At 44.4% G+C, this 16,822-nt stretch overlaps 1 protein-coding gene across 4 annotated transcripts; it reads right to left on the minus strand.

The window, feature by feature from the left end:
- Nucleotides 1-653: 653 nt before the first annotated feature.
- dnm2b (dynamin 2b) lies at nt 654-16,795 on the minus strand. 4 transcript variants are annotated; one of them, XM_076090428.1, is made up of 20 exons: nt 16,319-16,795; nt 13,554-13,627; nt 13,044-13,193; nt 12,749-12,952; nt 11,218-11,316; nt 10,894-11,054; nt 10,617-10,759; nt 10,386-10,521; nt 9,854-9,921; nt 7,622-7,760; nt 6,679-6,765; nt 6,520-6,590; nt 5,475-5,529; nt 3,709-3,819; nt 3,325-3,434; nt 3,132-3,243; nt 2,877-3,044; nt 2,506-2,732; nt 1,830-2,075; nt 654-1,613 (listed from the first exon to the last, which is right to left on the minus strand). In XM_076090428.1, the coding sequence occupies exons 1-20, from the start codon at nt 16,477-16,479 to the stop codon at nt 1,547-1,549; spliced, it is 2,589 nt and encodes an 862-aa protein (XP_075946543.1). In that variant the 5' UTR covers nt 16,480-16,795; the 3' UTR covers nt 654-1,546. The 4 variants fall into 4 exon arrangements, with proteins under 4 accessions (XP_075946543.1, XP_075946542.1, XP_075946545.1 ...); XM_076090427.1 differs by having other exon boundaries at nt 654-1,616; nt 16,319-16,794; XM_076090430.1 differs by lacking the exon at nt 7,622-7,760 and adding an exon at nt 8,740-8,878 and having other exon boundaries at nt 16,319-16,792.
- Nucleotides 16,796-16,822: the final 27 nt, after the last annotated feature.

The following is a 16,822-nucleotide window of genomic DNA, read 5'->3' on the forward strand; positions in this document are numbered from 1 at the left end:
CCGGAACTTCTGAAGCCAGACTCTTCCAGCTCTTGATGACCGAGTCCAAGTCTGAGAGTGCTCGACATCAGAGTTTCCTTCACCAGTGGTTGGGACGAGATGGGACGTGAGGCCGCCTGTGGGAGAAGACCATGCAAAGATTTCTGCGCTCAGTTTCTGTTCTTACGTGGATTAGCAGCAGCTGACGGAGACAACGGAGAAGAGAACAGGAGTAAGACTGCATACCTTCAGTCATTCCTGCCCGGCTCTGTGAACAGCCCAAAAGGAGTGAGTAACACTGTCTTTACTGTGTGCAGCCCACAGCTCCGTCATACAGTGAGGAAGGAAGGAAGGAGGGAGGAGAGGTCATGCCAGGCTGCGCACAGAAAAGTGAAACGTTCTTGTTCTGCATGGCTGTCTCTCCGTTTGGCTCTCACGCAAGTCAAAAGGTCTCGACCTGGACTCTGTTGCGTAACACTCACTGAACTGTACGCTGACGGTCACATACAGTGACAGCAGGTAGGTGTACTACATGTTTACCGTCATGTGCACGGACAACGACAGATGCAACAACAAAACAAGACGAAGGAAGGCTTGGTGGTGCATGAGAATCCGAGACAAGAATTGAAGCAAAGAATGTCTAAACAGCGAGAACAAGCACCAGCCAGCACACCTTCTGTTTCTATTCCTTTATTCAGTCCATCACGTCCTGCACCTTCTGAAGGCCCCTTTCCAAACACGAGCCTATTTTTCATTATGGCTTTTTTAAGGTGATGAGTAATTACAAAATATGTTTTGCTCAAGGCACTTGGATACATATTTCTATAAGAATGAGCAGTGGTTGGAGGTAACCGTCTGAACTAGAGCATAATTATCAGTAATACACTAGAAGACACCTGTGCTTTTTCCCCAGCACCCTTCCTCTTCCTCCTCTTTCTCATTTTAATTGGTCCACAAGAGAAACACCAAAAACCAATAACTGAAAAATCTAATAAAGTGATAAGCCAAAAATATTGAAGCATACAAATTCCATCGCTCAGTCTGAATTTAATGAGCTCATTTGAAAGCTTTGAAAATCAAACAATGGAGAGAAAGGACTTCATCGAAAAGTGCCGCTTACTTAATGAGGTGCTTAGTGTGTAAGATTACTGACAAAACGTTAGCAAGTATACAACCCACAAAAACATTACCTCCGACATAGTTTTCTTACCATTATATAAAAGTTATGAATCGTTTTAAGACATTCCATTTCAAATGAAACAGCAAAAGATGACTTGCTGGTTCATAATCTTTAAGTCAATAACATCATCAAATGGATCCCTTTTCATAATACTGAACGCAGAAGATTTCATCATATTCCTTGTTAAAAAAAAAAAGCTACCCACATATTAAGTCAAAAGTACATATATAATGTTTCTGAAATGCACAGACTAAAACAGCATCAGATTACCAGTTACAGTAGGACAAAGTTTGTAGTTATAGGAATATTCATGGAAAAATTATGACTATCTCTGCTCAGGAGAAATATAAAAGTGTAAACAAAAAGGGTTTATTTTGTGTGTGTGTTCTAGTCAAGCAGGGAGGGCTCTGAAGGACGTATGACAGTGGGTCGGTTGGGAGCAGCCGGAGGTCTTCTGCTGCAGAAAGAGAGGAGGAGAGGGGGAGGGGAGGGGAGAAGAAACATGCAAGGAATAATATCATCAGATAGTCATGCACCAAAGATTCCCAAAACACCAAAAGCCAAAGCATACAGGACAACCCTTCACCAGCAGCAGTCCCAATTGTCCCAACAACTTCCATTAATACCAAAGTCACGAAAGTCATCACATTGTGTGTGTTTACGATTGTACCTGGGAATCCCGGGCGGCAGTGCAGGAGGCACGCGGGCCGGCCTGGAAGGGATAAGAGGCACAACACCAGAGTTAGGATCGCCCGCGTAGGCCGTTTGGCCTGGCGGTCGCGACGGCACGGGTGGCGCTCCGAACGCTGGTGAGGGGTTGAGAGGGGGTGGAGGGCCCGGGGTGGGCCCCTTCACCCCTGGGGGTCGGCTGGGAGGGGCCACTGTTGCTGAGGCGGGGCGGGACGCCGGTGGAGGACTGACACAGAGAGACGGAGCGCTTTAGAGTGAAGAGTCACATTTTATGCGGAGAAATAACGTGACGCTGATTAAGAGATAGAAGTCTGTTTACTGGTTGTGACAGTTTTTGTGCATCCCCACTACAGCTCGACTGACTCTAGATGTTTCAGGCCGATGGTGATTTTGTTTACGTAAACACATGACAGCAATCTTTATTCCTTCGATTTTTGTTTTACCAGGATACATAATCAGGACATTGTACAGTAGAACAATCAACAGTGGCCTCCTGTGGCCAAAGTATGTAATGGTGACTCTGTTTCTACAATACCTCAAACCTACTTTGGCACGATTGCACTCTGGCCCGTTTACACAGACACAGATATATCTGCAGAATATTATTATTATTATTATTATCGGCCGATGTATTTGTGTTGAATCACGTTCGTCACCTTGGGTCCTTGGGGATCCATTTGTCGTCTACTGGTGGAGGCACTGGGGTAGAAATAGTGGTGGTGGTGATGTCTCCGATCAGGACCAGCGCCTCTTTCAAAGCGTGATACATCCTCAGCATCTCATCTCTCCTCTGAGCCTGCTCTGGCGACTCCTCCATCAAACTGCCCTGGTCCCCGGCCGAGTACAGGTAGGCCAGCAGCTCAGAGTGGATGAAGTCCTTCGCCTGGAGATGGGAGACAAAAAATGGAAGTTAATACAGCTAGACAGCAAGGCAAGAGAGAGTGACCCGTGTTATCGATAAACGACCTTCCATCTCATACCTCTCTAGGTCTACAGTGTGATTGGTGGTAAAAGAGAGAACACGTACGCTGTTGATCATGAGGTGCATGATGGTCTTGGGCATGAGGTCTCTGATGGACTTGTTGACGATGCCGATGTACGAGTCCACCAGGTTGCGGATGGTCTCCACCTGCCGCTCCAGCTGCGGGTCCATCGACACGGTGTCGCTAGGATTCATCGCATCTTCGCTCTCAGGCTGGAGGAGACCAAGACGAGAGAAGGAGTCGTGAGGGATGCAGACGCAGAGATGCAGTATTTAAACTGTGAATACACTCTTGTGTACCTGGTCTTTCTCTGGGTAAACACCAGCTCTGAGGAAGGAAGCCTTCCAGCTGTCAACATCCTCCTGAGTGTCACATGCCAGCTCAATCTGACGCAGGTCTTTATACACATTTCTGTAAAACACACATTAACGAAATATCAGAACAGACAAACACCTTAGACACGATTGTTTTAGAGGATCAAAGCATCCACACCTCTGTTCGGTGTTGAAGATGGCAAAGACATGTTTGCTGGACATGAAGCCCTTCTCCACATCTCTCAGCTTCAGGTTGTCGAGAGGCAGCATGTACTTCTTCTCTTTCTCCTGATGAAACAGTGATGCAATGACAAACATAAAAGAAGGCAGACTGTAACGAACAAACCATCAACTCACCGGAGCAACTTCAAGTGAGTTCGACAAGTTAGATCCTACGGCACATGATGACTACAGATTTACTGTAGCGTTAGATTAGTAACTCTTTACTTTACCAGATGGAACTTTTATCTTTGAAAACAAGCCCCCCTTCCTCCCTTTCACATGAAATAAGGCGAGTAAACAAAACATTTTCCTGCATTTATTGTCCCGTAAGCAGCCTTACCTCCTCATCTTTGTACCAGGAGAGAGACTCAGCGGTCAGGACAAACCAGTAGTCCTTGGATCCCCCCTTCATGATACTGATGTTGATAGTCAGCCAACCTCTGCGGATCACCTGCATGTGAGAGCCCAACAGTTGAAGAAACTACACACCCCACAAGAGGAGTAGGTAAAACATATCTACAGAAAGCAAACAGAAACCTAGAAACACATGAAAGACTAAATATAGTCACAACAGCCATGCAAGAGCAGCAGTATTCTTCATTAAGAAAAGAAGCGCACAGTGCAGTCAGATCAACCCGTAAATACACCACAAACTCAGAGACTGGAAATAAGGCTCCAATGAAAATCACCTTCTCTGCATCCCTCTCTGTGTCAGACTGACGGACAAGACAAAGCGAACAGACACACAGGGACAATCAGGGGTGGAAGTAACACATTACATTCACTTTTGTTGCTGTAACTTAATTTTCTTTATACTTGTCGGCCTACTTTTTGAGTATTTTTTAAAATTCGGTAATTTTACTTAAAAACAAATATTCATCATAACTGTTGTACTTCGCTACATTCCAAGTCACGTGAAAAAGTCCCGACAAACTGAAAGTAGATAAATCATCGGCTGCAGCAGAGAAGAAGCTGCAGGTGTGTCTGCGGCTGCAGGGGGGGCGGAGCTCCACGCCCAGAGAGGTGACACTCCGGAAATGATACGTTTTAAATGTTGTCCATAGCTTGTTTATAGTTTACTTTTCTGGTTTTAATTGTGAGGCTACACTATGGAAGGCAGTTTGTATACGTATAATTGATAATCAGTTGTATGCACAGACTGCCCCCCCCCCCCCCCCTCTAATTCTGCATAGAACTATAATAATTAGGGATGTTTCAGCATTGACGAGCCAGGCACCAAAGAGAACGTTTTTTGTAATTTATTTCAGACACCCAATCTACTCTTCAGTAGGTCTCACTTATGTCTATGCACATGTATTTGATCGTTAAATAAACTCAATGGTCGCTCATTAATATACACCTGATTTTGAGAGGTGTCTGCAGGCTGACAGTCTGCAAGCTGACTCTTTGGGAATAGTTTAATGAGGGCTGAAGCGGTCAGTCGTATCATGAATTCACACTGCTGGCTGACTTTGTGACCCACGCAGGTTATGTGTTCACACCACTATGTGAGAATCAGAGACATGGATAACAAGACGGGCTACTTATGTTCCACCATATTCTACATAATGATGAAAACAACACAGGACCAAAACAGGATGAGAAGAAACATCTTTCGGCCTATTCGCTGGGAGAGAAACTTTGAAAACTGGAAGGAATGGCGGCCATCTTGGTACATGGTATCCAGTTCTCAAGATACATCCTTTAGTGAAACGCTTTCGCTTCCCCCTTCTTCATCGAGGAGCCCAAATCTTGTTTCTCGACACGGCCTGAATGACCGTTGATTCCCCACCCACCCAAAGAGGAAGTGTCAAGAGGAGGTGCAGGGGGTACGGTACTTACAAGAATCTCTCCCTGGGCCAAAACAAAACAAAAAGCAGGAACAGAGGAGGAGAAAGAGGAAAGGGAAATAAAGAGAAAAGACAACACGGGGCACAGACAAGAGAGTGTAAATGTGAAGCAACAAACGGGCAATGATGACAGGAAAGACAGGCTGAGACATCGACAGAGAGAAGAAGAAGTAAAAGAGCAGCAGGAGAAAGCAGCTGCTATGATGCTACAGTGTGAGGGCTTTATATGGCGCCTCTGTTGAATCAGGAGAGTTACCTGATTGGGCATGACTCTCTTCTTGGTGGCGTTAGCAGCAGTTCTTTGCTGAGCACTGCAGGAGAAAGATTAAATAACATGAACTCTGGTGTAACGTCCGAGGATGAAGGGGTAGCCGAACAAAAGCACAGATTATTTATTGTCACATATGACGAATGAAAGCACCAAATCCTCTCAAATGAGAGACTGGGACTTGAGAGATGTTTGCATAAATTATGAATCTATTCAATTCCTTGTCACGGTAGACGAATCATTTTCTGTCCTTCGTCGAAACAATGAAAGAGCCATCGTTACAGCTTTTAACACAACAGACACTTCTTTAATAATACACAGTACACTTTACCAAATAATGCATCGCCTTATTTGGGGAAAAAAAACATACAAAAGTCACAGATGCAGAATAGTAGTTACAAAAAAATAATGTAATTACTGATTGTAATATGTGGATATCTTTAGAAAGAGAGTTCCTTGTTCAATTGGTGGTTAGGTAATATTCTGAGGTAATGAATGTTGTTCAATAGATTTTTTATATACATTTTTTTTAAACTCTAAAATATCAATATTAGCATTGGCCTCAAAAAAATCTATTAATGATTGGGTTGTAGTAATGATGATTTAACTTATTTTGCCTTTCTATAAATACTAAGACTGTTTAATTTCTTTCCAGCACTACAAAACATTTCAATAATTTCAGATGGAAAGCACAATGGTCTTTACATTTGACTGATCAATCTCTACGCTTTAGGGGGCTGGATGTTGGAGAATAAGGCAGCACCTAATGTTGATTTTTGTAATTCATTGATTTATCAATTATCTGCAAATTCATTTTTTGGATCAACAAAATATTTGAAAACAGAGAAACTTATCCATTATCATATCCATATTAGATTTATTATTGAAACTGCTTGTTTCATACAGCCGACAGTTTCTGTCAATAGTCCAACCAATTAATCGCCTACTTGTTTCCGCTCTAGATAATTTGAAGAGAGCTCCATCTCTGATCCTAATGAAACTAGTTAATAAGTATCTTGAGTACGTATCTTACTTGGCAAATCCAATGAAGTCCTCATGATTAGTGTTGATGTAGGAGAGCTCAATGTCAATCAACAGCAGCACCTGAGGGACGGATCATTAAACACGTTATGTACACAAGAAGGTGAAATTATACAAATGTGGGCTGCATCTCTCTCCAACACACACACACCTGGTCTTTGGTCTTGCTGTCTCTCTCTCTGACGTAGGTGGTGACGATCCTCTCTGTCTCTTCTCTCAGTCGAGGGTAGGATCCCAGCTGTAGACACACACACACACACACATACACACAACACACGCACTGCTGCAGGCACCGTGATTACAGGACACACACCTGTATAGACTTACGCAACACCAAGTATCCTCACAAGCAGCTACACCCAACCACCAACGGCAAAGACGCAGTATAAACACACACTAAGACTGTGGAGGCATGCACTAATGAGCTCCATATCAGCTTGAGATTCCAACTATAGATGTTGTGATCGCAATTAAGCGGTTCAAAATGAAAGAAAACAGTGAGTATTAGCATAGTATCATCTCAAGCTGATAGCGAGTCTCAACAAATCAGGGAGGAAGTGGGAGAAAAAGATCAGGTTAAAGTCCAGGAAGAGATGAGGGTTTGGTAGGGTCTGCTGGAATCGGGTGTTGGGAGGGGAGCGGGGGGGGGGGGGGGAGCGGGGGGGGGGGGGGGTCAGAGGACAATGCATTAAAATCTCCCTGCACAGGACAGGGTGGGAAACAGCCACAGTCGTGCCATTTCTAAGCAGCCATATCTGATTTGATAAGTGAGGCAGGGTGAGGGGTTGTTACGTAAATCACCAATTGCAGTGCTGATTGGGTAAGTGGGCTGGTAGGGATCCAGGATCAGTTCGTCATTAGAGAGGGAACCACAGGTTAAGGGGGGGCGAGACGTGTGCCGAGTGAAGCCTTCAAGCAGCGGTGAAGGGGAACGATCAACAATAAGAGACAGCGACAAGTTAGTTGATGACATTTTTGTGATTCCCCTTTCCTTTGACTGCTCTCCATCACTCACATTTCTTTCTTCCCTTCACTCTCTCTCTGTCTGTGTGTGTGTGTGTGTATTCATCTGTCGCTCCGCTGTTCCTGTTTACCTTTTCAGTGCACTTCCTGATCAGGGTGACAAGCTCGGTGACGACGAGGTCGACACATTTCAGACAGGGGTCTTTCAGCTTAATGATCTGCTTTTTCACTATGGCCTCAAACGCCAGGTCTGGGGTGAACAGGCCTGTCCTGTGGTGAGGCGTCACGGGAGTTGGAGGTTTTATGTCGGGTGGAGGAGGAGGAGGAGGTGTAGCACGGGCCATGGTGAGGGGAAAAGGGAACGGTGGCAGAATAAATGAAAGCCCAAGTGGGATGCAATAGTTTGGGGAAAAAAGAAAGTTTCAAAAAAGGAAAAGAATGAGGATGGAGATAGAGGAACATGAGCAAAAAACAAACAGGTATTTGGTTAGTTCTACTTCATGTACACAACAGAAACAAGCTGCAGGTGTTTATCAGTCAGCCTACAGCTTATAAGCCATGCTAGCATCATGATTCTATGGATGGCGATGCCAGTTGTGGGACCACTTTAGTCCAGAATAAAATACCTCACCAACTATTGGATGGATTGCCAAATCATTTTGTACAGCGCCACCATCTGGTAAAACTTTAACCCACCCATTCCTCTACGTTGATAGTAGAAATTGTTAGTATGCCAATACAAGATGGTGAACATCGTAAACATTATACCTGCTAACCATCGTCATGTCAGGATGCTGATCTTAGCATGTAGCTCAAAGCACTACTGTGCATGACAGTAGTGCTTTGTTTCAGCTGTAGCCTAAAACCAAGCCTGCAGCTTGTTTTTGTAATGAACCTGTACAGGAACATGTCACATCCCGTCTGTTTCCAACCACACAGCCTTCCAGAGACACCACTCCAGTGCACTGCAGTACAGCCAGGACATTCAAATACATCCACTGATGTTCATGCAAGTGAACTTCAAAGCAGGGCTGTAAAAAACTCAACCTTTATCTTTGAATTCATCCCTTTTTTTTTGTTCCAAGATGCCGAAATGATGTCCAAAAGCACATAGCTGAAAAACTCAAACGGCTGCTTTATACAACAGTTTGGCACCAAAATGGCCTCTGGCAGCTCTAAAGTTGGCTGGTCTCTGTGGTGTGCATGTAGTACGGGTGTGGCAGCCAGGCAGGAGACCATGCAGCGATACCTTATTAGTGCACTGTCTGAATGTGTTGATGAGCTCCTGGATGACCAGGTCGATGCATTTCAGACAGGGCTCTTTCAGCTTAATGATCTGCTTTTTCACTATGGCCTCAAACGCCAGGTCTGGGGTGAACAGGCCTGTCCTGAAGGACATACAGACAAGTCAGACATGGAGACGTGGAGCAGGAGAGGGGAGCAGAGAGACACGCAGGAAGAGAAAGAGACAGACTCACAGATGGAGGAAGACATGAGCACACACACACACACACACTGACGAGGACCAAATGAGGAGTAGTGAAAGAAAAACTAGAACAAATAGAGTGGAAGACCGCTATAAGGCTAACAAGCAGCCAGGGAGACTAAAGAAAAAATGAAACAGATGAAAGCGAACAAAGACAGACAGAAGAGACGGCACACTTTAAGGGTAACTTTGGTATTTTTCAACCTGGACCATGTTTTTGTGTCTAAATGAAGCTCTAGCGCTAGTTCAGACAGGAAGACTATCCCTGTACGCTCATGCTCGTATGCTTTTCTCTCATACCGCTCCCTAACTAGCAGCACATTCTCTATTCCGGCTGTCACTGTCAGAGGCGTCATAGACTATCAGCTGTTCAACAGCTGGCCGTTCCCGGCTAATAGCGCAGAGTCACACCCTCTTCGTTAGCCTATCAGCTTGCCGCTGTCTCCTCTTAAATGTGCCCTATCCCCGCCTCCAGCTTCCTGCTGCTTCTTCATGCGACCCTCCTCCTCCCCAGCACCATCCATCTTCGCAGATGCAGTACTCCATCAGCAGCTCCAGCGAACTCCAGCAGAACCTCCAGCCACCACCACCAGTGTCTGGACTCCTCGGGGGGATTTATATATATTGTTGCCACTCAGGGCAATCACAACGCGATCACAAATCTCCTTGTCGAGTTCAAGCGCCAAACAAAAACATGGAAAATTAGGATCCAGGTTGAAAAATACCAAAGTTACTCTTTAAAGGGGGGACATGAAAAACAGAGCATACACTAACACCTGAAGACAGAGAAGACCGTACGTCCGGCAGACAGGAGAACAGACATAAAGACAGCGAAGACAAATGTGTGCAAAACGCGATGTAATGCTTGCAAGCTTGCCTGACTCCGTGAATGTTCTTGATGGCGTAACTGATCTCTCTCCTCAGCTCCTTCTCATCAAACTCCATCTAAGGCACGGGGCAAAAAAAGCTTAGATTTTATTTGTTCTATGCAAAATGAAGTCTACTTATTGTCGAGCGTACACTGACACACATGAGGCCAGACAGAAGGGATAGTGTGTGGTTTGTGTTCCCTTTCTTAGCGCTGGATTTATGAGAGCTTAGGCAACACAGTTACAGTATAACCAGTATTTGTAAAGATTGCCACATAAGTACTGTCAATAAAAAACCAGTCGGAGCACATTATTAACTTAACTATGACTGATTGAGCCACTTGTAAGAAACAAACAATCCTTTCACACAGTTGGTTTGTTAACAAAATAAAAGAGCAATTCCTCGACAAATGAAAAGACTTCTAACTTAAGTTAAAGTCAAAACCTGCTGAAATTCATAACTATAATACACTCAAATGAAAAGCACTACCAGACTAATTCATCTATAAAAGATCATTTATAAAACATAGAAAAAGTCACCTTCACTAGCTCGAATGGAAAGCGCTCATGGAAGATGCGGTTGATCTTTGCTCCACCTGACAAGTTGGAGGTGTCCACCTGATCCCCCGATCCCTCGATGCACTTCTCAAAGTCCACGCCAAACTGCTGCACCATCCTACGAATTGCAAGTAGTAGACAAGAAATGTCTTAAACTTCTTGAAATAATGTATTTGTGTGTCTGCGAGCGTCGCTACGTGCATGTGTACTGACTGGAGCAAGGCCTTGGTCTTGCGCGTGGGGTCGTCAGGGCGGAAGTTCTTGTACTCCTCCACCTCTTTCTCCAGCGATAACACCTGGCTTTGCAGCTTACTGCGTAAACCTGGCAACGTGTCTCGAATGTGGTTGGTGAGTTGCTGGAAAAGACACAAAAATAATATATTTTTCCCAAAGTTATACAATAAGTCACTGCCTATTTTTAAATATGACTTCAGGAAAAATGTTAACGCTGAGGAGATCCGTGTTTCCATTTGTTATCATGTGTGCTGACCTGATTGAGGGTCTTCTGCAGGTGTGATGTGCCCATGCGTTCAGCAATGTGTCTGTATCCAGGGTGGGACAGGAAGAACTTCCTCTCAGCAGCCAGTGCGGCGCGAATGTCTTTCTTTCCATCAATGTCCTTTTGACTGCGGTTCACCACCCCGATGTAACCTCAAGAAAAATACAGACAAGGCCCATTCTTTATGGCTTAAGACTAAAAGCAGTTAGCTCCGTCAGAGCTGTCGTTTGCACTGTTAGCAGCGTTAGCTTCTAGCTGCCGACTTAGCCGTCGCCATGTTGAGAATTTATAGAGTGTGTGTGTGTGTGGTCTCACCTCTGCGGAGCGGCAGTAGTTTGTTTTCCAGGATGTCTCTTGCATCCGTCCCCTCATCCATCAGGTCCAGCTTGGTGATCACACCGATGGTCCGTAAACCTAAAGACAGGCATCACAGTACAACAGTGTGTTAGTGCAGTCTTTTTATATATATATATATGCATATACACACAAACTAGCGTGTATATGCAGGCTTTTTACACACACGAAAACCTGCTAAAAATAGTTGGTCGACTCCTTTCTCATTGCCAGCAGACGAGTATCCCTTTCTGTCTGTTTCTGTTTTGTCATGTTCGATGTCACCGGCCGGCCAAAAGCAGGGTTAGTAGACAGTGAACATTGAAAATGTTTCGGTGGTTACTTTAAAAATAGTCTGCTACTTATTATTCAGTCTCTCTTGCGAACTATGAAAACAGAGTTGGTGATTGTTGGAACAGTGGAAAGGCTAGTTTTGATCAGTTTGATTTAGTTTATTTTGAGTTTGGATGAAGTGTGTTTTACGACAATCAGCGCGGTAAAATGACTGTTGTCTGGTGGCTTTGAGGGAGCATATTCATTTTTTTGTTTGTTACGTTAATAAATAATAATAATTGTCTAAATCTCGTTTGATTTCATGTAGTACATAATTACTTCAATGCTTGCACAAAGCCTCGGGCTGAAAAAGGTGTAAAAATGAACATGTCAGACCGGGTGTCATGTTTTATCACCGCTCACTAATCGGAGCTGGAGAGGATAAATACCCGCCACTACTGCAGAGACATTTGTCCAGGGAATGAACGCCGATTGTAATCTTTCCAACTGAAGACAAAAGCCATATGTTGGTGGGTTTTTGCCCAGTTGGAAAGAGGTTTAAGATTCTACATATATGGCCATGCTAGCAGCTCTGTGAGGCTGTGCACAGCAGAGCTAACTGCTAACATCAGCATGCTAACATGCTTTCAATGACAACGCTAACATGTTGAGGTTTACCATCATGTTTGTTCAACACCTTATTTCACCGGCTTAATATGCTAACATTAGCTTCACATTAGCATTAAAAACACAATGTAAAACAGAGACTGGTTGAGAACATGCAGGTATTTGGTCATAAACCAAAGTATTAGACAAATTGTTATTTTTCTATCTAATGATGTCATTAGATGGGAAGTTAAGGGAAAACTGCTAAGCTGTAGTTATTAGCCACTCTACAGTTAAACGCCTGTACTTTTAATAACATCTTCTGGATTGAATGAAAGAAAGACAAACTAGAAGGTGATTAAATTTAAATATATCTCTGTTAATCTTATTCAATGCATCTATGCTGCCAGGAAGTCTTTTAATAATGGAACTGTTAATTACTCTGACGAGTCGGCCCCTGCACGGAGGCAAATATTAATAGAAAGAAGAGTGATAATGGCTGCAAGATACAGCAAAAAGTAATTAGCTTTGTACCAAATTAGAGCCAAAAGAATAGAAAAAAATATCCAGAGAAAGGGTATCAGAAGACATACAGATTAACTTGAGGCCTGAAGGTCTCACAAGGTCCCCTTACCCTGAGGGTCCACCTCCTTGGAGATCTTGAGGGCGTCGGAGTTGGCCAGGTCAGTGTTGGCCGGGGTGACGGCCAGGATCAGACAGCTCTCCTTGGTGATGAACTGCATCAGCATGTCCCTGATCTGGTGCTCGATGTCCTGAGGCTGGTCTCCCACGGCCACTTTGGTCATCCCCGGCAGGTCGATCAGGGTCAGGTTCAGCACTGAGAGATTTTGATGGGGTAGTAGGCAGGAAAGGAATTAATTAGAGGTTGAAGACTTGCATCTAGAAGGCGGGGTTTGTGTGTGTGTTACCATTGGGAGAGTAGACACGGAGGTTGATGGGGATGGACGAGATGCCCTTGTTGGATCCCGTGATCCGGTCAGTCTCTGCTTCAATCTCCAGACGGACCTCGTCAAAGTCCACAAACTTACGTCCCTTACAGTGCAGGAACTCTGCATACTCTACATGGAGGAAGTGAGAGATTAAGACAGGAGTGAGGGCGAGTGATGGATGGGAGATGAATATAGAAACAGATACGTTAAAATAGGGGACAGAGAGCGATGGCACAAAGAGGGGCAGTGCAGGAACTTCAAGGGAGTGAAATTAGACTATTAATTTCATTAAGCATGTTGTAGTAAACTCTTGTACATTTTTAAGAAAGCTTGTGCGAAACATTTTGTGTACTTTTGGATGGTTATACGACTACATGGTCTCTAGGTTGTGCCGACAATAGTCCTTTCAATTCGATTGAACTGTTGAAAAGCCCGGATTTAAGAGCGCAAACACTTTCCCCGACTGTTTGACTCGTGTACACAACTTGCCTGCTTTACTGTTGACCAGCTGGAGGATGAGAGGACGACGGGTGACGATGCCAGATCCTCTGGGCAAGAAGTCCCTGGGAGAGAAAATGAGAGAACAAGTTAAATACAAACGGACCACTTTGGGACGAGGACGTTGACGGACAAAATGTCACAATAAATGTTAAAATAAGAGAAATTGTGTGCACCCGCATTGATCCCCGATTAAATATTCAGCAACATAATACTCTCAGCAAATAAATACGAACTGTGGAAAGAAATCCCGTTAGCCCCTTTGTCTTCATATGTTCTCATGATAAAGTACTGAATACGTGTCAGCTTCTACCAAAATAAGAGCACACACTCTACAATTGATCCCCAGCACACTTGTGCATTATTGATGCAAGGAAAAGATCGACTTACACCCCTGCTCATTATAAATGGTGCAAAGAGACAGAAACATGTCTCAGTTTCCCCTTCTTATCCCACACACGTTCATCAGAATGGAAACTCGTGTTCAATACAGTTGTGATCATTTCCAGGTCACTGACTACACATCTCTCCAGGCTACGATGAGAATATGTCCATCTGTCCCTGCCGGGTCAGCAGCAATGACTGAGTTGAGTTTCAGTATAAGTTAAGCAGGACACACACACACACACACACACACACACACACACACACACACACACACACACACACACACACACACACACACACACACACACACACACACACACACACACACACACACACACACACACACACACACACACACACACACACACACACACACACACACACACACACACACACACCCTGTGCCTGTTGTCCACATGCTGACAGAGCAGTCAGGATGTTACACAACACTGATTCCCATCCTCTTTCCTCATCTCTTCCTGTCACTCATGAAAGCGCAACATGAAAAATACATTTACCAACAAGAAGGTTAATCAATTAAATCATCGTTTCATTTATCCAGTAAACAACCAAAACATTCGCTGTTACAGCTCCTCAAACGTGTGCATGTGAGCTCTTTTTGTGACTTTATAGTGTAAATCATTGGTTTCTATCTAGAGCTGAAATAATTAGTTGATTAATCGATTAGTACCAAAATTCATCTGCAGCGGTTTTGAGTATTGGCTAATTGTTTTAGTAAAAAATGCCAAATATATCTGGTTTCAGCTCTTTTCTTTCATTGCACACTGAAAATCTTTCATTTTGGACTGTTGGTTGGACAAAAACAGACAATTGATAAAACAAAACAAAAATCAATAATGAAAATAATCGTTAGTTGCGACCCTATTTCCAACTTGTGTGGCTTTTTGGCCCTGTGAAATGAAGCAGTGGCTTCTTGCCACCCCCTGTCACAGCATACATGTGAGCACAACTCCAGACTTAAAACCATCCAATATTTACCAAACAATAGAAATAATTATATTTTTGTCTTTTTTATCTCATTAATCATCTTGTGACCCCTCAGATTAATCACGTGACCCATTGGAGGGGTATACAGCTACAGCACTGACTGAAACCTACTCGAGTAAAAATAAAAGAATAAACTGATCTCACGAGCCAACGTCACTGCAGGCTAATTAACAAACGCGTAAACAGCTAAGTAGCCTTCTGTGGGTATCTGGTACCCAGTGTGTCATATACACATGACAGTGCAGCTGGTGACATCACTGATGACCCCAGCACAAACGCATCAATGCCCCTACTGTCTCCCCCAGCCACTGCTTGGGACTCGCAGACAAAAGGCAACAGGAAAAAAAGGAGACGTGGCGGGCTAATCAACATTCCCTCTCCCTTGGACAACAAGTGAAATCATGTAGACAAGTCAAGTGTTCCCTTTTTTTCTGGCCATCTTCACTGGGAGATAAAAACACAAAGCTGCTGCGGATATCTTCAGATTAGGCCTCTAAGGCGGCTTCTTCCCCTTCCCTTTCCTTACAGATAGACGTTTCCTCGAGGCTTGTTTTAACTGCCAGACAAACTGGCTCAGTGATTATTTCCTATGTTGGTTTAAGCTGAGCAGAGATCCTAACATATGGCGTTAATGGCACAGTTGGGTTTGCTTCCATTTGTCATCAAATGGGATCCACACAACTCATTCAAATTCCTTGACACTCATCCATCAACCTCACGAAGACATTCAGCAGCGCAGGCATGCTGGGAGTGCAGACTCCTGTCGTTTTCTCCTTCAATACTTTATCTGACAGCGACCTCGTGAAATCCGTCAACTGTCATTTTGTGGCCTACCTCACCCTACCTGACCTTTGTAAGGTGAGGCCTATAAAGATGTGTTTACCAGCGCTGGCAAGCAGTCTCAAGGAGAACAACCTTTGTCAATGTTTGACAGACTGAGCCTAATGTGAATCAGCGACTGAACAGATACAGTTGACTGAGCCAATACAAAGTTATATTTCTATAAATCTAGGAAGACGAGCTCTAGACTAACATCACTTTTATACACATTTTAAATCAATGTGGCCTCCGTTTTTGTCTCTCCATCAACAGCTGTTTTATATGCGTAACATGCGTAATTATGGATCGTGAATAGCTCGGCTCCAAAATGGAAAGAATCCGTTACCAGAAAAAAAAGAAAAGCGTTAGGAACTGGGAGGCACCGAAAAACTGAGCGCGCAACCAAGTGCTTAGTTGGCGACTTTTACGCAAAAGCTCGGCGTAGTTTGTCCTAAAAGAACAACAAGGGCCACACACTAGAGTCACGGAAGGAAAACAAATCACATTCACATCGTCAGATTGATCCATATTAACGGTACAACCTCCCGACGAAATTCTCCAACACGGAGCTCTTCCCTGCGCTCTGGCCGCCGACGACCGCTATCTGCGGCAGGTCCAAGTTGCAGCTCTGGCCGATGGAGCTGAAGGCGTCCTGGAGTTTGTTGATGAGGGGAATTAGGTCTTCCATCCCCCGGTTTCCCATAGCGGCGGCTCGGTCAGCCCAGCGGGCTCTATCCTGCTCTTCTCCCCGGTCAAATACGAGCCAAGGGGTCGCTCTTCAAAGCAAAAGTTCCCAGATGTCACTGCAGTCTGCCGCAGTCTCCGTGAGTTTATTTCCGCAAAACACAAGGCAGTTCAGAGTCAAGAGTCCCGACCGCGGTCAGAGCACCGGCGAGCTTAATATCTGAGCGAGTGCATGATAAAAGTAGCAACAATAAAGCGAAAACTTCGGTCATCATCCGGTCAGGCGACACCCAGCCTCCGCCGGAGATCGTGGCTCCGCCTCCAGCGTCACTCTCCTCTCTCATTGGTCAGCTGGGACGTCT

The sequence above is a fragment of the Anarhichas minor genome, unplaced genomic scaffold (assembly GCF_050575085.1).
Source record: "Anarhichas minor isolate MPS153535 unplaced genomic scaffold, ASM5057508v1 ptg000012l, whole genome shotgun sequence".
NCBI classification, from domain to species: Eukaryota; Metazoa; Chordata; class Actinopteri; order Perciformes; family Anarhichadidae; genus Anarhichas; species Anarhichas minor.